This window comes from Syngnathus leptorhynchus, chromosome 14 (assembly GCF_054491065.1).
Source record: "Syngnathus leptorhynchus isolate UIUO chromosome 14, UIUO_Slep, whole genome shotgun sequence".
NCBI classification, from domain to species: domain Eukaryota; kingdom Metazoa; phylum Chordata; class Actinopteri; order Syngnathiformes; family Syngnathidae; genus Syngnathus; species Syngnathus leptorhynchus.
This window is the reverse complement of record NC_141208.1, coordinates 4644975-4667544: the sequence shown is the minus strand read 5'-3', so window position 1 is coordinate 4667544 and position 22570 is coordinate 4644975. Positions and strand designations below refer to the sequence as shown.

At 44.1% G+C, this 22570-nt stretch overlaps 3 protein-coding genes across 4 annotated transcripts; 2 read left to right on the top strand and 1 right to left on the bottom strand.

Annotated features, from left to right (window-relative positions):
• The first annotated feature begins 5542 nt into the window (after positions 1–5542).
• On the top strand, positions 5543–9863 carry wrnip1 (WRN helicase interacting protein 1). Its single transcript, XM_085929596.1, has 7 exons — positions 5543–6405; positions 6505–6699; positions 6931–7172; positions 7919–8142; positions 8598–8753; positions 8837–8916; positions 9005–9863. The coding sequence occupies exons 1-7, from the start codon at positions 5842–5844 to the stop codon at positions 9284–9286; spliced, it is 1743 nt and encodes a 580-aa protein (XP_085785722.1). The 5' UTR covers positions 5543–5841; the 3' UTR covers positions 9287–9863.
• LOC147046143 (chymotrypsin-like elastase family member 3B) lies at positions 9546–10949 on the bottom strand. Of its 2 annotated transcripts, XM_085929600.1 has the most exons (7): positions 10910–10949; positions 10666–10840; positions 10347–10472; positions 10149–10285; positions 9940–10082; positions 9720–9872; positions 9546–9636 (listed from the first exon to the last, which is right to left on the bottom strand). In XM_085929600.1, the coding sequence occupies exons 1-7, from the start codon at positions 10944–10946 to the stop codon at positions 9619–9621; spliced, it is 789 nt and encodes a 262-aa protein (XP_085785726.1). In that variant the 5' UTR covers positions 10947–10949; the 3' UTR covers positions 9546–9618. The 2 variants fall into 2 exon arrangements, with proteins under 2 accessions (XP_085785726.1, XP_085785725.1); XM_085929599.1 differs by having other exon boundaries at positions 9553–9872.
• Positions 10950–12647: 1698 nt separating this feature from the next.
• Positions 12648–22231, top strand: wnt3a (wingless-type MMTV integration site family, member 3A). The gene is made up of 4 exons (XM_085929597.1): positions 12648–12754; positions 17237–17478; positions 21160–21425; positions 21507–22231. The coding sequence occupies exons 1-4, from the start codon at positions 12648–12650 to the stop codon at positions 21984–21986; spliced, it is 1095 nt and encodes a 364-aa protein (XP_085785723.1). The 3' UTR covers positions 21987–22231.
• Positions 22232–22570: the final 339 nt, after the last annotated feature.

Sequence of the window (22570 nt, the reverse complement as noted above, 5' to 3'; positions counted from 1 at the left end):
ACAAGCAATTTCAACAGCAAAAGATTGGTGAAGAAGCTAAAAATGATACGCAATAGTTCTCTCGTAGCAATATTCCTAACGACTGCTCCTGTCCGCACTATTGAGGTTGCAGTGATTCCGCGGACCTAAATGTAAATGGATAGACTGCGTCAGCACGGGTCAAGTGTTAGGGGAGGGGGCTTGGCACTGCTCGGGCTATGAGACATTTGAGATCCTTTAAGTACTAAGCCCACCAGCATCACTCAACTGCCTGGTGTCAAAATGCTCACTGTACACACTACTTGAGTGGCACAGAAGGATGATGAAGCTTGTTTTGCTAATGAAAAGGGCGAAGACATCTTGTGAGAGATTAGATAGCCGTGTATAGAACCACGCAAACCTAGCTAGGGTGTCTTACATTCACTTTTTAAGGCATTAAGTTGTATGGTACTTTGTAAAATTTCTAAAAATGAAATAAAATGTTATTGACTTATCAAGCTAGTTCGTGTAACAGCTTGTTTGTTATAGTAGCAACTTAAGCTAGTTAAGTCAGCTTGTTGGATATACTGTACTAGCAATTTAGCTCACTCAACAGTTACTTTGTTCGTAATTAGTTACCCATTTAGTATCATCTTGGCAAATTATCATGTTAGCAAGTTTACATGTTTGGTAGTCACTTGTGTTACTTTACTTGTTTTATTGTGAACCTACAAAGTACTTTTGGTTGAGTCTTTAAGTCAAGTAGGTCAAGTGGGAAAAAAAACCCAGAGGATGTAAGTGGTCGAGTCGCAGACATACTACATAACTCGGGTTTTACAGTTTCCTTCTGTCTCATGTTTACAAGGATGCGAGTTGTCAGATTTATTGCCTTCCTCAAGTTAGTGTCGCTTGACTAAATAGCATAAATATGTTCCATACGTAAAAAAAAAAAAACATGTTGTAATGCAGACACTATCGAGGGAATGTGAAAAGGGGCCTGCGATTCCATCCATCTTTAGGGGGGCATACAGGACACTAAGATGACTGGTCTGCCCACTGAAAAAAGAGATGGATGATTTATCGGGAGCCAGCTCGCTGACAAACACGTCTACTGATAACCACCAGGAAAGAGCTAATTTTAACCGTGCATACGCAATATGAACATCATCCACATTTACTCTCAAACGCGATGCACGTGTTTGCTCACAGGGCCGAAACAAATATAAATAAATATAATCGTAAATCCTAAATCTTCTATGCATCTTGGCGGCAACGATGACACTTGACAATGTCGTAGGCGCGAACTGCAAACCGAGCCAGAGTGACCCCGGCCAAATTTGCCACACTGTAGTGATTAGAGCCAAGATGTGAGCTCATGAGCGCAGCACTTCACGAACGGGTGCTTGGCAGACTGAGCAGAGAAGCTCAAGTCAGTATTTAAGCGTGATACTTGACTCTTATTAAATTCATGACAAAAGTATGCTGGTTTCCAAAGCGCCACATCCTCCATGGCTGGTTGCACCTGCATTTGTACGAAAACAGTGAAAGGAAAGACCAAGGTCTTCTGACGTGACGGAAACAGAGCGGAGAGAACGCAGACGTCCATCACGTTACGTTGCCAACCGATGACAGACGGTGTAGGTCGTTTGCCGCATGTCGTGTCAATTGCGTGGAACTTTCGTGACATATATTAAATAATGATTAAACTCTAAAATCAACTCTACTTGCAAAATGGCACACATCATTTGGTTGGTGTGGTGTGGTGAGATTTTTTTTCAAGTGCGACAAGTGCCCAGCAGTGGACGTAAACTCATCCGAGACGCTGTTGAGAGTTTGGACAAATATATCGTATGTATCACTCACTCATTACAGAGAAAGCAATGTCAATGAAAGTAACAGGATCGTGACCGTGTCTTCAGTATTCGCGGGCACCTTCCGTGCCAACAACTTGAATGCATCGTGTGGCACCTGTTCAACTATTCAATGTTCCTAAGCTAATGTCAATGCAATATTCCTATGTTATGTTTGGACACGCTGTCCACTGAATAAAAAGAATACTGAATGCTTTTGTGCATGTCACCACCAAGATGCAACTGGCAAAAGCATTTACATTTTCTGGTCTATGCAAAGACATAAATGTACAGGCCCAATTTACTATAAAGTGAAATTTCCACTTCATGTAGAGTAGGTCGTTTTAGGGCATATTGTTTTCATAACATTTCAAAATGAGCTTTCTTCCCTTTTTTTCTTGATTATATTGCATTTTATGTAATATACTAAAAGGTGGCTGGACATAACTTAAATTCTGAAGTGTATTGTATTATATATTAAAATACACCTTTGTGGTCGACATCAGCCATCAGTCATGGTAACCGATGTTTTTTTGCGGTTGTTTTGTAACTTGCATGGGAATCTCCTTTTTTGGTACTAAGTGAGCGACCTGCCTGACACCACTGCTATCAGGCTACTTGGCAAGCGGTCAATATGATCAGTTAAAAATGGAGTGTGGCCTGCTGGTCAAAGAACAAAATGTCCCGAGAGACGTAGGGCCACTGAGCTGCGTGGCTATCGTCCAGTCAGCCTCGCTGCGGTGGCTGCGCCTGCCAACGCTGGCTCTACTTTACTTCGGAAACTTGTGCACTTAAGTGCGAATGCGGCAGCCGTGAAATTCAATTCCCCTGTGCTAACCCCCCCTTGTTCTCTTTCCCTTTCAGAACCTTGTATTTATTTACCTCAGAAACTCGGAATGGCCAATTACGTTACAGAAAACAACAACGAAACAGATACTGACTTCCCGCAAATTATTTGCAAAGGAAATGGCAAGAGTTTGCAACTACAATGTGGTTACTTATCAGATAAGCTAACAGTTAGCCTAGATCCTTCTAGTTCTACTACAGTAGTATTTCTCCTTCGTACAGTGAAAGATCGAAGATCTTTGCATTTACGTAGATACAAAGATTTTGATTTTATATTTTAAATTGTTTTTTTAATGACTGGATTTATAACCAAAATATATTCTTATTTTTACATAATTTTATTCTAACATCTGAAATGTGTCCTTGTCACAAACCTTACAAAAAAGACATGAAAATGAACGAATTATATTGACTGCTAAATATTTCTTCTTATCAGTGAATCAATTCTTTGTGTATGGGGAAGAAAGTTTTGAAATATTTCTGTTGCTTTTGAGCACTCCTATTAAGGAGGAGGCTTATTGTCCCGTCATTACGGTATCCACACACTTGTGAAGATGCTACATGAGACATTTAAGGTCAATGACAGAATGCGGGGGGCCGCGTGGGAAGAGCTTAGCCACATCGAGATGCATCTGCTGTGGTAAATGTCACTGTATATCTCCCTAAATGTCAAAGGAGTAATGGAAATAAGAGAGGACGAGAGAACGGCAGCTCGTCTCTGAGGTGGCGCACTCTAACCGCATAACGCGGAACTCCCGAATGATTATTTAATTCACTGTTTAAAAGGATGCACATATTTCAGGCTTTTATAAAATCTAAAACAACCTGTTTATATTGATCTATGTAAAAGAAATATTTAACTGGGAACATTAGATGCTCCAAAGCACCAGCAATGTGACTCGGTAGATGGCAGTAACACATGTTGTAAACTCGAGCCATGTACTGTACAATCACTGGACAGGCTGCACTTGCTCGTAAACACCAGTGGCCGAGTTAGCTCACGTTTAATTCTTCCAGCTGCCATGTACAGTATGAGGAGGGAAGTTACACACAAATTCTCATACAAGCAGGATGGAAGGAGCGGCCACCATTTCAATGAACCCAACTTTTACTTTGCTGTGTGTCCTGACTACCGAAATAGCCCTAAATATATTTTTGAAATCAATATTTATCTTTATTTATCTTTTATTCAACTAAAACAGCCCAGAGCCATTTTTGGGGGGGTCTATAGTAACAAAATGAATTAAAAAAATGTTTTCGTGACAATACTTTGTTAGTTTGTTAACATCACAAAATCTACTTATATACTTGTGGCCATTATGATTCCAGTCTGTTTTGGCAGTTTGGCTATTTAGACAGGAACATTAAATTGAAAATCTACAACAACAAAAACATTTTTGAGTGGCAAAATTTACACTCTGTCAAATTAATTCACCACAATACAGTATTTGTACACTTGCAAAACTCCTCGGTAAATAAAAATAGTGATGGGGAAATGATCAGATATCTTACACATGAACACTTTTGGTTTACCAAAGAAACAAAATAACGGGATGGTGATAAGGACCTTACTATTTGTATCTATTTGCTGATATTTCTGTCACATAATTCCGTTTATTGCAGTACCTGTGTGTCGTGCGGTGATGCGCTTTGACTCCTCCTGAAGCAATGTAAATCCCAAAGCCTGTAACCAATGTAGACTGCAAGCACACACATGCTGCTGAGCAACCAAGTGCTGGCAAAGTCCTCTATCGCTTCAACTAGCCCCCTCATTGTCTTTCCTCCTCCTCTTCCTCCTCAAAAAGCACTTTGCTGCAATCTACTCAAACACCGTTGCGCGTTGGCTGGGGAAGGACAGTTTCAAGTGACGGCTTTGAAAGGATGACAGCAAGGTGTTATGCATGGGACACCCAAATATTAATAAGTGTCTATAGAGCCGCCGTTAATTCAGTTCTGCCCCCTTGGGTTCCTATCAGCACTTAGAGCCCAGTGACGGTTGGTTTGTCCCTGTGACTAAAGAGTGACAGGTGCCATCGTGAAGCGCATGACAGCCATGACGCGCGTGTGTAATCCTGCGTAATCTCTCCACCTCTGCACGAGAAAGTAGGGCTTTATTAAAATCAGCACACTTTTAAAAAACTTTGAAAACCGCGCACACACTGGCCATTTGGTGTGAAATAAAAAAAAAAACCTGAGCTATATCGTATATATTGACGACATAGAATATACACCAGAGAATTGTACCAGTCTCACGTCTTTATTAATACAAAAAAAACCGAAAGGTGGATTCTGTGCATTACGTTTCTTTTTTTTTTTTTTAATATACAAGAACTTTTCAATCATGCATTTGGCATCAGGTTTTGCAAAATGCTAGTATAGAAGTAAAATATAATTTTGTTTTGTTCGTATTGGACAGTTTTAATATTAATATGCACTGCGCTATAATATGGTTGCATCGTTACAACTTGGCTTTTTAGCAACCTCTGCTGGTACTCCTGAAGTTACATTTATTTTTCAAATATAAGATGCAGGGAATGCATATGTACCTCTAATTTTAACTTCATCTCCCAGAAGGATCGCAACGTTTTCCCCTTTTCTAGGTCGGGGAAGAAGACCGGCGTGTTCATGCTTCTACTGTCAACACACAGGAACTCACTTCATCTCGGCCATTCTTCACTTGGCCTGGTTTATTTTGTTGGTGTACTTGGTCTGGGATTTTTCTTCTGAGCAGAAACATAAATTGAATTGATGCACCATTAACTATAATGACATGTAACAACTCTTAAGGAAATCCTATAATCTCCTCAAATATATACCATTATTTGGTCTAGTAGAATCGTTGCTGCACCCCATTTCAATCTAAAATGGGCTGTGTTGTGATTTTCTTTGTGTACGTATAAGTTAACTTGTAAATTACTGCAATTACAGTGATGCACATGTTCCTCCCAAGAGTGAGCGGTGAATCTGGAATTTCCCATTATTCATGAACATAAAACCGGAAGCGTTAAACACAAAGATAGAAACAAACGTGACAAAAATATTTTTGATCTGATACAAAGTTAATGTTAAAATTCATAAATATGATACAGAAGATGACAGTAGTTTTAATTTTGTTTTCAAAATAAGTTCAATTTTAAATAGTTGCCTTGGTCACGTGACAAGGGCTCAAAGTTCGGTAGGATGCAAGATGGCGACGTCTTCTGTATCGGTGCAGTGTCCTGTTTGTTTGAAAGACTTCACCTCCGACGCTATTAATGGTCACCTCGATGTTTGTCTACTGAAGGGTGATGCCGAAGTTGGACCACCGATGAAAAAGTTTTGTTCCGAAGCTGCACCAAAGCTTGCGGGTGCAGAGCACACGGCGCTTTCCCCTGCTTCCTCTGGAGTATTCTCCATGTTCCACGGCAACAAGTCGAAAAGCTCCCATCAAAATGACACGGGGGCGTCATTACCCAACAAACAAGTTGGCAGCGGAGTCAAGCGTAGTTTTCCGGACAAGCTCCAACCTGAACCCAAACATTCTGGGGCGCAAAGTAGAAGTGACGGACAAACCTTGAACGCAACACCTAATTTGGATCTAAGGACACTGTTATCCTCAAATAAACCACTGGCAGAGATTTTGAGGCCGAACTCAATGGAGGAATACTTTGGTCAGAGCAAAGTTGTCGGGGAACAAACCCTCCTGCGGTCCCTGTTGGACTGCCAGGAAATACCTTCTCTCATCCTCTGGGGACCACCAGGATGTGGCAAGGTGCTGTGGTGACGTAATCACTCTTAGAAATCTTGCACATCAGGTGTCAAAAATCCTCAGTCATGTATTTTTTTTAACATTGCACTCCCTCTGTGTTAGACCACTCTGGCTCACATCATTGCCAGCAACAGCAAAAAGAAGGTCACGGCTCGTTTCGTGTCGCTCTCCGCCACCAGCGCGTCCACCGCCGACGTGCGAGAAGTCATCAAGCAGGCGCAGAATGAGTTGCGGCTGTTCAAACGCAAGACCATCCTGTTCATTGACGAAATCCACCGCTTCAATAAATCGCAACAGGTCGGCTATAATCTGTCTGTGTCAGAGATCCAAAGAGCCACAGCCCTCAATCTTGCCAGGCCCCAGCTTTTAATAAGTCATTTCATAATGCCTGATATAAAGTTCCCTTTTATTGATATCATATTTATTTACCATCCATTACTTTGATTTGAAATGAAGTCAGTACTTACTGGGAAAAGAGATGTTACATCCACACAGACTTATGTCCCATCGTTTTCTTCTGTAATTCAGGACACGTTCCTCCCTCACGTCGAGTGCGGAACAGTCACTCTGATTGGGGCCACCACGGAGAATCCGTCCTTCCAGGTGAACGCCGCTCTGCTGAGCCGCTGCAGAGTACTGGTCCTCGAGAAGCTCTCGGTGGAGGCGATGGGCTCGATCCTGGACCGGGCGGTGGCGGCGCTCGGGATCACCGTGCTGGAACGGGATCAAGCCAATCCCCAATGGACTGACCACGAAGCAGACCCAAACGAGTGAGTGCTACGCTCCTGAGCGGACAACGCGCCACAAATCAAAATTGTTCGCCTGAGCCGGCCCGTTTAGATCTTTGATGGGGAGGAGGGCAGCAGGAGCCAGTGCAATCCTCTGGGCCTGGGTCCCGAATGATGTGTCGACAGATCAGATTTGTGCACGATCTGTAGCCCCCCCCCAAGGCCTTTGATGGCTTCTGGCTCTGCACGGAATGTAATGTTGCACGTCAGGCAGATTTGTTGACAGTATTGTTTGCCAGGCGTGGAAAGAACGCAGCAAATCACACATGTCCATATTAAAAGCTTGGACCTGCACCAGACTGAGGTGGCCCCGGGCATCTAGCCAAGCCTTACAGAAACCTAAAATGGTCTACCGGATCACTTATTAATGGTGGCTGGTTGTCACAATAAAATGGTGTAGTTACAATTTGATTTGTAGCCCTAAATATTTATATCTCGAATCATCTTTCTCAGTAGAAATAAAATGAAATACCACAAAAAGTAAACACCAGCCAAAATTATTTGATTACAGTATTTTTTCTAACCTTTCTGAGATTGTGACTTTTGAGTTGCTATAAACAGTGGCGCCCTCTAGTGGGGTGGGGTTGTTCTTCTGAGCTAAGGAGGATGCAAAATCATTGGTTTGGAAATCTGAGGTCCTATTCATTTTGTATTTTTGTAGGGACTTGCACAATCATTACTAAATTTGTAAAAGGAAAGCCTGTTGAATATTATCTATTTGTTCACAGGCCAAAGATTTACATTGAGCAAAAGGCCCTGGACACAATCACCTACCTGTGTGACGGCGACGCTCGAACCGGACTGAACAGTCTGCAGCTGGCCGTTCAGGCTCAGGTCAGCTTGACCCGGCCTGGACTGACAGGACCAGATGGTTCCGCTCAGGAAATTCTTGTGAAGGAAGAACACATTAAGGAAGGTCTCCAGAGGTCTCATATTCTCTACGACAAAGCCGGTAAGCTCCTCCTCCTGATCACTTACCAAAGTAAATTGTTCCTACACAACAACTTGTGTCACAACACCATTGTGGAAGCCAAATTTGGCGGTGGGATAAATCATCTTGAATTTCATTCTCCCAGCCTTTGAATATCGTCTACAGTTTACAAAGTCAATTTAAATATGTTCACTTTGAAGCTCCAGCCTCTAGTCGTGACCATCCGTGGAGAACGACCGCTCACTCGTTCTCCCTGTGGCCTCCCCATTTGTTGGGTTGCATAACCTTCAGCTGTCCCGAAACACGGAGATTTACTGCTCCCAATTTTACGAGGTGTTGAAATGCACTCGGACCACTTGACGAATGACTCGCATTAAAACGCTGTATTGTATGTTTGTATGTTCTCGATGGTAAATAAAAGCAAGGTTGGAGATGTGATCCGACTCATAATCGTCGTGATGTAACTTTCCCCAAAGGCGAAGAGCATTTCAACTGCGTCTCGGCATTGCACAAGTCCATGAGAGGCTCCCACGAGAACGCCGCCCTCTACTGGCTGGGCCGCATGCTGGAAGGAGGCGAGGATCCGCTCTACGTGGCTCGCAGGCTGGTCCGCTTTGCCAGTGAGGACGTCGGTACGGCACACAGAGATTCTACAATCGAATTCAATCAAAACGTTCTTTTCGGGCTCCTCACTCGGCATTCCTGGCACTCTCAGGTCTCGCCGATCCCTTGGCTCTGCCTCAGGCCGTGTCCACTTACCAGGCCTGTCACTTCATCGGGATGCCAGAATGTGAGGTATGTCAGTGGTCAAAAAGTTCAACCAGTACGTATCGATGGGGGAAAAAAAATAATCAATAATATATCGTGTATATCTCGATTCCAGGTGATCCTGGCTCAGTGCGTGGTCTACCTCTCCCGGGCGGCCAAATCGGTGGACGTGTACAAAGCCTACAACAACGTGAAGACCTGTTTACGAAACCACAAAGGGCCCCTGCCTCCCGTTCCGCTGCACCTGCGCAACGCACCCACCCGACTTATGAAGCAACTGGGCTACGCCAAGGGCTACAAGTACAATCCAGCCTTCAGCACTCCGGTGGAGCAGAACTACCTGCCTGAGGAGTTGGGCGACATTGACTTCTTTACCTGGACACCATATCAAGGATGATAAGTAAAGTCACTCTTCGGCTTATGTTTGCACTCCTGAAGGTAAAACAAACGTTGCGTCCTTGAACTTTTTGAAACGTTCCATTATGTTCTGCGCGGCTGCTAATTATTATGAGCTTAATACCGACACGGCTGCCACACATTTGACTTTATGTGATCACACTGTTCTGATCAGACAAATAAAACCCCGTTTGTATTATCTTGCAAGTTTTTCCAACATTAAACATGTATCATAGTGACAAAGCAAGTATTTGAACAGATCTTTGGTTGTGTTTAATGTCATGGATGAAATACAATGGGGCTCGAAAAAGATTTTTATCAAACCAGAAAATGTCAATTCTGGGCCATTGTCTGCAAAGACATAAAAAAAAAAAAAAAAAAGAAAGGAGATGTCAAGTTACATTTACACGATTGTAAGCAAAACGTTTTGAGACCTGTGTGATCCAAGGGATGAAGGAGGCCACACGGGTAAAGACGGTGGGTCTGCGAGGGGTGTTACAGCTTCGCCCGTCCACAAAGCTGGTCACTCCTTGCAGGTACCATCTCCCGTCTCTGCCTTTACAGTTCAGGGGTCCCCCAGAATCACCCTGGCACAGTCATGTCATATCACAGCACTGCCTTCTCCCCCCCCCCTCCTCACCCACTCCAACTTACATGACAAGCGGACTTGCTCTCCCCTCCTGCACACACCATTGTTGTTTTTGCCAAGCTGCCCCACCATTGGCTTTGACTGCAAATGCTGTAGGCCACCACTGGTAGAAGAGCTTGCTGTAGTTTAGCAGCTCGGGGCCCGCCGTCTTAAAAACAAAATCACTTACAACATTGCAGTAAAAAAAGTAGAGCGGTGAGTCCGTGTTGCTCACTGGAGAGACGACCCCAACCCGTGACGTAGCAGGGCTGCTTGTGGGCGAGGGTTTCCTCAGGCTTGGGCAGGCAAGCCAGCTGAACCTTCTCATTGAGGACAGCGCTGTGCTCCAGTTTAAGTAAGGCAATGTCATTCCTATTAAAACGTAGCGTTATTTCAAGCTTTGTGCCGCCTTCTGTGGCCGTGACAGTCGTACCCGCAGGATGCACAGTTGTCATTCCATTTAGGATGGATGATCATTTTCTCCACCCGAATGGACTGCTCGGGACCCTCGTCCGAGCCCATATCGTGCTCAGCCAGAACCACCCTGTATGTGTGGAACCTGAAGCGGCCACAACAAAGACTCACTCATGCATCACGGGACATGCGGTGGATGGATGACCAGACACCGTGAAATGTCAGGTTATTACATATTTGATTTTAGTAATGTTGGGAAAAACTTTAATCCATCTTGGTCTTATTTTTCATTTGAAGAGGGGTGTGTAGACTTTTTCTATCCAAACCAGGCAGCTTACATGATGCAGTGTGCAGCAGTCAAAACCCAATTCGGAGAAATGAGGGTTCCTCCACATGTCGGGTAGAAGGACTCCAGGGAAACCTGCCACGGCCAGCTGTATGGCCGAGCTTCCACGCCGTTCACCACCCGCTGGGCGATGTCGGGTGGATAGCTGGAAACTCCGCAGCTCGACGCTTCAGACGAGTCACAGGTGGGATTTTTACTTTTTACATGCAGGATTTGAAAATGTTTTTAAAACTCACCAGCTGTCACAAACAGAAGGACAAGTGCAAATTCCATGGCTTTAATGAGTCCCGAAAAAAACGAAACTTATCAAGCAGTGCTATTTATAGCGTGGATGTTGAGTTTGCCTGGGAGTTTTGCCCACCCTTGCCAGGTGGGCAGACAACAAACAAGTCAGTTCAGGTTTTTCTTTTTCTTTTTTTTTGTATGTCAAAACAAAATGTTTCAAAACACATTTAATCCGTTAAATACAGTTTTTTCATTTTCTGGATTAGCACTGCTGTTTAAACTGCACAATTATAAAGTGCTGGCCAGTAAATTTGAATATCATAAAAAATACATTTTTTTTTTTTTATCAATTCCATGCCAACTACGCACTGTATTTTATTGTTGTCATGATTGTGATAGTTCGGGAGTCAAGAGTCGTGAATCGAATCCAGAAACGCACATCTGTCAGGCAGACGCGCATTAAACGCTTAAGTGTTATATACAAATGTCCACTAGGTGACGTTGATACCTTTTTGTAGCTGCCTTCAAGGGCTGTTGAGCGCCTCCGACTAAAGCGATGGAGGGGTCGGTGGTCACTCAAACTGATCAATATCTATAAAATAAAGTAGTACCGATTTGAGAAGTGCGTACACGAATGGAATAAAGTTAAGTAAAATACAATTATGTAATATCATATCCCAGAAGCGTCACTGTGATTTTTGTGTCTATTCTAGTTTACTCAATACACAAATGATTGCTACAAAACACGTGACCTGACTGCTAATTAGAAGATTAATTAAACAGAACGTGTCCCGTATTTATGTCTGTTTTACTTTGATTTAGTGACCCCTGCTGGCCTAATTCTGCAAAGGTTACTCCTCAAAATCATTTTTCTGATGTATTTAGGAACATGCTGTGACGCGATCTGTGTTTTGATAGTTGATTTTTAGATTTGAAAGTAAACATCGCCTTAAAATAACAAGGACCATTACAAGGGAATGTATTTGAAATATTTTGGAAAGAAAAAGCACATTTATGACCTAAAACATGATTGTTGCTTGACATTGCGTTTTGACTGAAGCAGAATTAGCCCCTTTTCTTTCTACTTTTCCATTTTTTACTCATTAACAAAACACGACTCCTTGTTTAATCTATTATGATTTTTAAAATCCATTACACCCAAAGGGGGAAACGGAGGGGGGGCTCATTAGCGTTTAAAGCTACTGCCCCCCCCAAAGAAAGCCCTTGGAGAAGTCAATAATGGTCGGAGCAATTCACACATATTTATTTCTGCATTTTAGAAGCTTCAAGCCAGGGAGTGAAATCCGGACAGGTTGTTATAGCTACGCAATCCGCGGGGGTTCCGATGTCTATTTAAAAGCCCCTCGGACCCTCCCCTCGCTCCCTCCTTTAAACTACATTATATATCACACGCACTGCAATTCTCAATGAGCTCCGAAAAAAAAAAAAAAGCTAGACATCTTCAAATTGGCTCCTTGAGCGAGTGAGGGAACGCATCATCACAGATCACCCTTTGGCAATTTCTCGTTTGGGTCCTTGGAAAAAAGTTGCCTACTTTTTTTTTTTTTTTTTAATATATGACTGTAAGCTTCTGCAACGGTGCGATCGCCACACGCGAGTTGATTGGCGCAAAGCGATAAAGATCCCATCATCGCCACTGTTTGTTTGTTTTGGGGTTTTCTTTTGGGGGGGGGCGCTCTTCGGTTCCGATCCTTGTGCGCGTCAGGCGGGCGCGCAACATCAAGCTTCATGCTGGAGAGGTTTGGACGAACTTTTTTAAGGATGATATGCCTTGGATGTTTCCTCCTGCTGCTCTGCGGGTTGACGCGTGTCATGGCAAGTTATCCCATTTGGTGGTAAGTCATTTCGGATGCAAAAGGCAACACAAGAAATGTGATGACGCTTTAAATTGGTTCATTTGTGTATTGGAAGATGAGTCGCAGCAGCCTATTCTTTTTTTTTCATATTATTTTATTTATGTCATTATTTTTTGTGCGGAAGTCTCTTATTCCGGTGCTGCTTTTTATTTCATATGTTGCAAAAGAGTCTCATTCTAGTTTTTTTTTAAATATAGTAGTAAACAAAAAGCTCATTTTATTTATAGAAGCTTCAAGGTGGTAACATTTTTGCATCAAGGTCACATACTGTTTAGTCAATTTATTATTCATTAAGAAACACATGTATTTATGATAAAAGTAAGATATGGCAGGCAGGTTTTGGTTCTCTTTGCTTTTTTTGGGTGTCTCCAGAAAATTGTTTCTGAGTGCAGCAGGTGCAGAAGTTTAGCGTGCGTGTACGTCATCCACATTTTGGATACTTGTTGCCGCCATTTTTTATTTGAAATGACTTCATTCTTTCTATTTAGCAGAACTCATACATATGCCGAGCATACGCTTGCAAAATAAGTGTCTCGATGAATTAGATGATGTTTTGATTTCTATTATAGTTTGTTTTGCTGTCAACGGCATTGCATCATACTCAGAGGTGTGTCCAATATTATGTCCTCTACCGCAAATAGGGAAGTTGTGGTTTCCTAGCAGTTTGTTAGAAAACACACAAAAATTTCGACCAACTTTGTGGATAGGGAAGAAATGGGCTGTGTTTTACTTTTTTTGCTTCTGCATTTACAATAGAATCTTTTAAGGCGGGAGATATTTTTGCTTTGACACTAAACGTGTAGAAAACAATCAGAAAAATGATTGATATTAGGAGATTTTTTTCTACTTTTTTAAGTGTTTCCCTAATATCCTTAAGAGTCACTTGTTCATTGTAAAAACTTACCAGAATAATGAAACCCTCAGGTTTTGCTACAAGAGTGCTAATGCTAATTTAGATTTGATTTTGTCCTTGGATATTATTAACTGTCAAGATTAACATGTCCTCTCTTGTGAAATATCAATTGGCATGACAATCTTATAGGAATTAAAATTATGTCTTTTTTTCAACATTATACCCTTTTTACTAAGGGAAGGTTCTGCAATGCGCTCATTAAATGCTAATATTAGCCAAAAATGTCCACCCTGTCATTGTCCACCCTGTCAGCAAGCTCCTATATCGAGAGAAAGACTTTTGAAAAACTGTCAGTTGCTGTGTCAAGTGAAATCATAATTTCCCACTGAATAGTTTTACAGCACTGTATATTAGTTTATACAGCATTATAGTTTATAATGGATTTTATGACTTCCAGTGAAGTGCAGCTCTTGATGTTTTGTAATCATGTCTGTGCGTCATCCGCAGCAAGCCCAGACCTTCCGGAACATTGCAAATTAAACATAATTTATTTTTTTTATGATTCAATATTTGCGCATGGTTGGATATTGGGTGTATCTTCCTGTAACAGGTCCCCTGTTGTTTAGTGATGAGAAACTCATGCTTGTGCTCAGCTGGGAGGAAATCCTGATATAATATTTGGGCCTTAGATGGAAAAAAAAAAAAAATGGGGACTCGCATCAGGACCGTTGCTCCCGCTTCTACAAAACTGACACACAACGGAAAGAAGGCATGCTTTCCATTGTGTCATCAGAACAGAAATTCCAAAGTAGTTGATACTTTGATTTGCGAGGTTGGATCAAGTTTGATGCAAAGACAAGACAACGAGCAACAGTTTGCTACATGACTGCTAGCAAACAATCACTCAATGACGTAACGCTTTTAGTTTTGCAGAAGGACTTTTTTGTTTGTTTCGTGGCAACCGATCCCAAAGAACGCTCGGTCCGCCACTCTCCGGCCTCGGTGGCCCTAAAACCCGGCGAAGTCTCTTCTCAACCTGCCATGACATAGCCTGGCTGCACCCGCCAAAAATAAAGTCACCCAGCAACCCCTTCCCCCTCGAGTCCACCCCACCTTTAGAAGATAAATACCTGGAGGTGAAAGCTCGCCGCACATTCCTTTTCCCAAACATATTCTCTTGATGTCAAAGTCGGCTCCAAGGCCCCGGGGCCCACGAGTAAAGTGGTAATTCTGAGGCGCCCTGCTTGGGCTTGCTGAAATATGCATTAAACCTGCGCTGCATGTGCACGTGGGGGGGGGGGGGGGGTGCACCCAGACAAATAATTGCATGTGTATATGTGTTTTGCTTAAGTATTTTTTTTTTTGCAACTAGTCTATTCTATGCTCATCAATGATTTCCTCAGTGCTTGGAAATCTGGACCAATGAAAACCTTTCGTCTCTTTAGCTCGAGATATAGAAGGCATTGATGTTTGTTACAACAAGTTCGCTTCAAGAATGTGTGAAGTCAACAAATAATTATTCAGGCAATTAATCATTTTGGTTGGACGGGATTTCTTGGATTGGCAATCTTGTCATTTATAACAAACTACATTCCAGTTTTTCTTTTGCGATTGTTGGTGCTATGGAGGACGAGGGCTGGTTGCCGTGGCTACCGTTCTTCAAAATGTGTAAATGAAGAACTTTCACCAGAAGTATGGAAGTAGAAAAATACTGGTTGCTCAAAGTTTAAATTTAGGAAGTGTAACAAGTGTTGATAAGATTAGGATACTTTTGTCGCGGATGTTTTACGTTTCAAATAAATTCCTAATTTACAAATTTAGCTCGATGAGATTTGCACAATGGGTGCGTTAAGATTTATTGGTGTGTCAGACACACCGCCATTTATTTGATTTTTTTTTTTTTTTTTCCACTGTGAGGCAACAGAGGTAGAGGAGGTTCAGGATGTGACTGACAAGGAGCTCTTTAAAAATGCGAGCCTGCGGCGCTTGTTTTCACCTCCTCTGCAGTATCACCGTGATGAGCCTGTGATGAATTGGTCAACATGGGCTTCCTTTGCATTTGCACTCTTTTGTTGTGCGTGAGAGAGGCAGCAAAGTAAAAGTCTCCTCTGCTCCTGGATGTGGACTGAGAGTTTCTGTTGTGGAAGGGGGGGGGGGCAGATGGAGTGACAAGGGCCAAAGGGAGGTCAATTTGTGATAGCCACACTCCCGTTTACTGGCGGATGCTGCCGACTTCCTCTGGGGGGGCCATTTTCAACGTGCTCATCTTTTTTGTGATTTACTCTGGCGGTAGAAATGAGGGTAGAAATTCTGCCAGAACCAATGTGACAAATAGCTCTGACATCTGCTTGAGGGCACGTAAAAAACGTAATTCACCCACTGACACGCCGTGTGACGCCCGACAACATTGAAATGTAATCTTGAAATTCCAATTGCAATAAGCAATTTATATGTCATTCCGATCGTCTGAAAGCATCGCAAAGGTATTCAAGGTCAGCTTTTTTTTTTTTTTTCTCATTTGGCTTTCCACTGGGAGGTTTCTACAGGAAACAGCCTCAAGCCAGTGTCAGGACTTTTGCTAATCTTGTTGTGATTAGTCTCTGGACAAAAGGGTCAACAGATAGTGAGCTAGCCAAACGCTACACACCTGCTCGGGTTCTACCTTTGCGTGGATGCTACAGTAGCTGGTATCATTTGAGTGGAGCATAAGATTAGTGGCAACTTTAAGAGTCCGTTGACGTGGCGTGCGAACTTGCGCCAAAAAGTCACTTTGCGGCTAACCCGCAGGGCATTTGACAAAGATAATAGCAGGGCTGTTCTTTAAACAATTTATCTCTGTTGTGACTTGCGTCAAGCACTGTGAATATTGATTTTAGTGAGTTGAATAAGCAGGTCAACAGTTCAGGTATTTATAGAAAATGGTAATCCACATAAACAAGAGACCACTGCACATTTTTAAGCAGTGGATGTCTGCTTTCTTGGATAAATGATAACTAAGATAGTTACAGTTGAAAAGATTCCACAACAGTCTTGCGGATTACAAGGTTTCACATTTGCCACATACCGGCTTTAGTTGTTTTTGAGTTATGCTAGTAGCAAACGAATGCAGACAACAAAAACAAAAAAGATCCTCCTGCAGCGCTAAAAAGCTAGCAAGGCAGAGAGAAAATGAAGGATGTCATGATTGAACCAAGTTAGCACTTGTTTCAACCTCAAAGGAAAACAGGGAAGGCAGAGAATTGAGTCGTGTGGATATTATTAGCCTTGATACGCTCTCTGAAGTTTCAACGTAGCATTTTGCACTCTTATTAGCCTAAGCTGGAGGCCTGTTAAGTGTGCGGACAACTAATAACAAGGTGTAGCTCTCCTGGTTGTCAGCTTAATGTCGATGAAGACCTCCAGATGCATTGTGGGCTTTCATCTCAGACACAAGCTGATACGGTGGCAAGCCTGCAATTTCCTTGCTCACACACAGGCCAGGCCAGGCCAGGCCAGGTGTCTGCGAAGATGGGGAGGAGGTTGACGGACACCTAGCATGCTAGCACCCGATCATGCTTGCATACAGACATGACATTTATCCTCTGTTCTAAAAACCCTTCTGTGTGTAGGTCCCTCGCGGTGGGCCACCAGTACTCGTCATTGGGCACGCAACCCATCCTGTGCAGCAGCATTCCAGGGCTGGTGCCCAAGCAGCTGCGCTTCTGCCGCAACTACTTGGAAATCATGCCCAGCGTGGCAGAAGGGGTGAAGATCGGTATCCAGGAATGCCAACACCAGTTTAGAGGCCGGCGCTGGAACTGCACCACCGTTAATGATAATCTGGCCATATTTGGGCCAGTTTTGGATAAAGGTAAGTCTCGTTTTATTTTTTTCAACAGAGTGATGGCCATGAAAAATGATTTTCCCCCGACGCTTTGTGACGTCCCAACAGACCATTTGACAAGTGTTGCATGTGATGTTTATGACACATTCTCAAAGCACCCCGAGGAGAAAAACGGAAAAACCTGCTGGTCTCGCATGTATTGCGCTCATTCAAATCCTTCTTTAAATAGAACCTAGGCAACACTACGCCTGAAATCATGCATACAATCAAACTCCGTTTGGTCTTGTTGGAGTTTTCTTTAAGAGGGAATCCCCAGCTATTGTCCTGCTGTTGATCCTCTGAAGCCCCTTATACAACACCTCAGACTGAACGGTGTTTTCTCATATTATGACTTGCAGTGATGATGAATTGCAACTTCCAGACAAATGTCAAGTCATCAAAAAAAAACACTCAAAACAAGACAAATCCCGGCAGCGTGATATTTACAAAGGTCTTCTCGACATGCTTCTAAAGCAATGATAACACGGTTCTGAACTTATCACCCGGCTACCAGAGGTTTAACTTAAACATGTGGAGGTGAGGCAGAGCTTTAATCTCTCAACCCTTAAGACTTAATAATGAACGCTTGAGCCTGTAATAAGGAGGGCCGAAGGATGAGGAGGAGGCGAGAGGGATTCTCCGATCCGAGCTCCTTTTGTGGAGCAAAATGCCACCGCGTATTGCCCAAATTGCCGGGGCGCAGAGTGTTAAAGGGGAGGCGGGAACTGGGCTTCAGTAGATCATTTTGATTGGATTAAGGTCAGTGAAGCCCTTAATAATGTGAGAGGTCAAAGTGGCTGGATTAAGTGCCTTTGTCAGAGGCCAACCGGAGTGAGTCGGGAGCTCCCGGGCCTTTGATAGGGCTTAGTAGGCGAAGGCTTCCATTTCATTGGCTTTGATTGATGCCGCTGTTCGTCTGTGCTACGGGTCCATTGTCCTCACTGGTGTCTGTTTGTCTGCAATTCAGACTGCAGTGTGTCCATTTCCTCCCGCTTCTTTTGGGCCAAAGGGGAGCAGGCGTCTTTATAGGTCTCACTCGCTACTCCGTAATGGCCCTCGTAATCCTCACCTTCACTATACGGAGAACAATTTGAGGTTGCGACATTTCAGTCGAGTGACCTCCTTTCACGATCAAATGCGACGGCGCGGTCAAACCATTGCCGTGCCGTCTTACCCCGTTTTTTTTTTGTGTTTTTTTTGCGCAAGCTCCACACCCCGAATCGCCAACCCTGCCTGCAGGGGCTGTGTCTGCGTCAGCGCTCATTAATTTGCATTAAGTAAAGTGTCAAAACATGCACTGCAGGAATCTGCCCGTGATGAAAGGTAACAGATAGCCGTGCAGGTGTTCTCGACGCGGCCGGCCGATCCCGGAGCTGTTTTCGGCATTCCTGGTATTCACGGAGCACCTCCCTGCCGTCAACCTGTGCTTTGTGACTCAGTTGACAGCATTACAGAGGCTTCTTCAAAACAAAATGAGGCAATCGTGATAATGTTGCAGGTATTACAGGTATAGGTGTACGCCTTCGCTCCGGCTTGATCGGAAACTCGATTGACGTAACGTGGGCGTGATGCGGATGAAAAGTTTCCACGCTCCGATGGACTGAACTATCGCGTTCTACTCTTAAACCAAACCAAGGTTGCGAGATGCGAGTGACGACTTGCGACCTGAAGATGGCAAAGTAGAAGAACTGAGGGGGGATGAGCTAAGAGGTCTCTGCTTTTGCCAAAACGTATGTCTGTCTCAGCATGCTGGGGGGGGGAGGGAAGCTAGCTACCACGCCGGTATATCATTAACTCTGTGCAAGAAAGAAAGAAGGGGTGTGGCAAATGGAGTTGATGGGGGGACCTTAGCCCCACTCCCTGCTGGGCTCAGCTCGGAGCACAATATCTTTGCAACCATGAGATTAAGCAGAAGAAAAAGTGCTTTTCCCCATTCACACGCCCTTTAGATTGTTTTATTAAACCATTTGAATAGGGATTTCCCCGTCTGCCGACAAGCAGGGTCCGGCCAATGCATAGTTCTCTGTTGCTATGACTTAACTTGGTCCCCACTAATCACTGGCCAGGGCAAATTTCATATAAAATATCTGGAGTCATTGTGGGACTAACGCAGCGTGACAGTGGAGGCACAATAGGGGATTCAGCCCCCCAGCAGGTTGTAGGGACCACTTGGCCTGCCGGCCGGCCGGCGTTTGGCAACGTTTGGAAGGGGAAGCGCTGTCAGGGGATGCAAAGTGTCATGAAATGCCATCAATTGCTCCTAAAACCAAGCAGTGGAACTAACACGAGAGCAGGTAAAATAAATGTTATGGTCTCTGTAATTGGCCCCAAAGGTCAACCCCATGTTGATCGGCCGAATATCTTTACAGGGGGTTGAGAAGGCCACCTCATAAGCTTTTTTTTTGTTTTTTGTGTAAACTAAACTGCAAAAAAAATTGCAAGGCAAGGAAACTTCATCACCCGTAACTGATGGAAAGTTTTAGACAAAGTCCACCACAGATCCATTTCATCCTTTTTCCCAGGTTAGCATCTCCATGTTCACATTGAGAGGCCAGGGCCTCTTTAATTGCTTCCTGGGTCTGCTCCTTTGCTCATTTTGTCCCAAGATAATCCTCTTTTCCTCACCCCGTTCATTCCCAAACTCACTTATCCTATGCAGCATCAATGTGAAGCTGCCAAAGGAGTTCATCAGGGCTCCATGTTAGAGCCACACTTGTTATGTTAAGTTAGTAACCCTTTAGATGTGGACTGGTATGCAAGCAGTATTTGCAGTTTTCAAGCAACATACGCATTTCTTCTTCTTTTTTTTTTTTTTTTAACATCCTGACAGTTAATTTGATCAACACCGATGCCTTCCGTTCGTCAGCCTGTACTTTTTGACGGTTAGGCTTCTGTTACGTTTATGGCACCCAGTGATCTTCCATACAGTAGCTGTGTGGAGTGGTTGGTGGAGGTTGACAGTGGGCCTTTTCTCTTGCGTCATTGTTGTCTAATGCCCTTTAGTCCTTAAACTGGTTGGAACCTGCTGGAAGGGAGGAGCTCCTTCTGCTTTTAGCTTTGTACTTGTCCTTTTTCTTTCTTCTCCCGCTTCACTCTTGATCTTCAACAGAAACATGCATTAATGAGTCCTTCCGAGATGCGATTCCACTTACACGATAATCACATTTACTTTAATAGCTGGACACCCATTGCTGCCGTCTGCGAGGCCATTTCCTAACCTTTGAAAAGCTTAATTGAGTCTCTTAATGATAGGCCTGTCAGGTTTGTGTCTTCCTCTCATGATGCTTGATGAGTCATCAGTTAACTATGTCAGCCCAGAGACAAAGGCCTTCGCCGGCCTGGTTCGCAGACATGACGATTGATGTCTGGGATGAATGAAGCCCCACACTGGCACCTTTTGTGGATGCTACCGAAATACATGTGGTCCACTCCAGTAATGACTTCTGCGACAGTGGTCTCGTTAGCTTGGGTTGAAAGACCTTTCAGGTTACGCAAGACGGGATTAGCAGGTTGTGACCTACTTTCTCCGTCACGAAACTCGTGCAGTATAGTGAGATCTGAAAAGAGAGGGCAGGACAGTGGCTCTTAAGAACCAGAGCTGGACATGTCTCCCGGAAATCCTAACCCCTAAATATTTCATAGCAAGCGTGTGCGTGTGTCTGTTTCCAGCCACTCGAGAATCAGCATTCGTCCACGCCATCGCCTCAGCCGGGGTGGCTTTTGCCGTCACCCGGGCTTGCGCCGACGGTTCCGCCACCATCTGCAGCTGCGACACGCGTCACAAGGGTCCCCCCGGCGAGGGCTGGAAATGGGGCGGTTGCAGCGAAGATGTGAATTTTGGCGGAATGGTGTCCCGAGAGTTTGCAGATGCCAGGGAGAACCGCCCCGACGCCCGCTCGGCCATGAATCGGCATAACAACGAAGCCGGACGGATGGTGAGCTGACCTCCATTCTTGGTAGGAGAATTTGGGTTGTAAATGCCAACAGTGATGAATTATATCTTTTGTTCTCCCCAGTCTCTCTATGACAAAATTTTCCTAAAGTGTAAGTGCCACGGGTTGTCGGGCAGCTGCGAGGTGAAGACGTGCTGGTGGTCTCAGCCGGACTTCCGGGTCATCGGCGACTACATGAAGGACAAGTACGACAGCGCTTCGGAGATGGTGGTGGAGAAACACAAGGAGTCGCGCGGCTGGGTGGAGACCCTGAGACCCAAGTACAACTACTTCAAACCCCCCACCGAGCACGACCTGGTCTACTACGAGGGCTCACCCAACTTCTGCGACCCCAACGCCGAGACGGGCTCGTTCGGCACCCGCGACCGCATCTGCAACCTGACGTCGCACGGCATCGACGGCTGCGACCTGCTCTGCTGCGGCCGCGGCCATAACACGCGGACGGAGAGGCGCAAAGAGAAGTGCCACTGCATTTTCCACTGGTGCTGTTACGTCAGCTGCCAGGAATGCGTTAGGGTCTATGATGTCCACACCTGCAAATAACATACACTTCTCCAGCTTGTAGCTTCAGACTTTGGACTGGACTTGACCGTCCATTGAGTCCGGCGGACGGGACTTTGCTTTCCGTTCATGGAGGACATTATGAGGCGAAGCAGCGATTTCTCACGGTGACTCAGAGAGGACTGTCAAACACCATATTGGTGTTTTTATTTTGTTTTTTATTTTCTCAAAATGTTATCTTTGTCTTCCGCGTAGTTTAGCCTGGTGGTCCTGGAAGGGGGATCCTACCTCCTGCCGTCCCTACTCAAGGTTTTGCCCCAGATGAGGTTTGGAGAGTTTTTCCTTGCCCTCTTGGGGGGTTAAGATCGGGGGGGGGGGGGTCATTAATATTTGTCAACGGTGGGCATGTGAAGCCCTTTGAGACGTTTCTGTGATTAAGGGCAATATAAATAAATTGGACTTGACTTGAAATCTGGACTGTTCAATTTGTTTGTACGGAACCTGATCATAGAAAATTAGACTCAAAGTGCTTTCAAAAATAAAAACGAATAAAATCGAACAGCAAACCTTAACCCAAATATTCCTGTCGTCTAATGCTGCTAAGTCTACTTTTTATTGTTGTTTGT

Coding starts and splice junctions, on each gene's coding strand:
- wrnip1 (XM_085929596.1), top strand. CDS start 5,842: ATGGCGACGTCTTCTGTATCGGTGCAGTGTCCTGTTTGTTTGAAAGAC. Junction 6,700..6,930: donor GCTTCAATAAATCGCAACAG/GTCGGCTATAAT, acceptor TCTGTAATTCAG/GACACGTTCCTCCCTCACGT. Junction 8,754..8,836: donor CTTTGCCAGTGAGGACGTCG/GTACGGCACACA, acceptor TGGCACTCTCAG/GTCTCGCCGATCCCTTGGCT.
- wnt3a (XM_085929597.1), top strand. CDS start 12,648: ATGCTGGAGAGGTTTGGACGAACTTTTTTAAGGATGATATGCCTTGGA. Junction 17,479..21,159: donor TGGGCCAGTTTTGGATAAAG/GTAAGTCTCGTT, acceptor GTCTGTTTCCAG/CCACTCGAGAATCAGCATTC. Junction 21,426..21,506: donor ACAACGAAGCCGGACGGATG/GTGAGCTGACCT, acceptor TGTTCTCCCCAG/TCTCTCTATGACAAAATTTT.
- LOC147046143 (XM_085929599.1), bottom strand. CDS start 10,946: ATGGAATTTGCACTTGTCCTTCTGTTTGTGACAGCTG. Junction 10,841..10,909: donor CCTTCTGTTTGTGACAGCTG/GTGAGTTTTAAA, acceptor ACTCGTCTGAAG/CGTCGAGCTGCGGAGTTTCC. Junction 9,873..9,939: donor AGAGCAAGTCCGCTTGTCAT/GTAAGTTGGAGT, acceptor TGACTGTGCCAG/GGTGATTCTGGGGGACCCCT.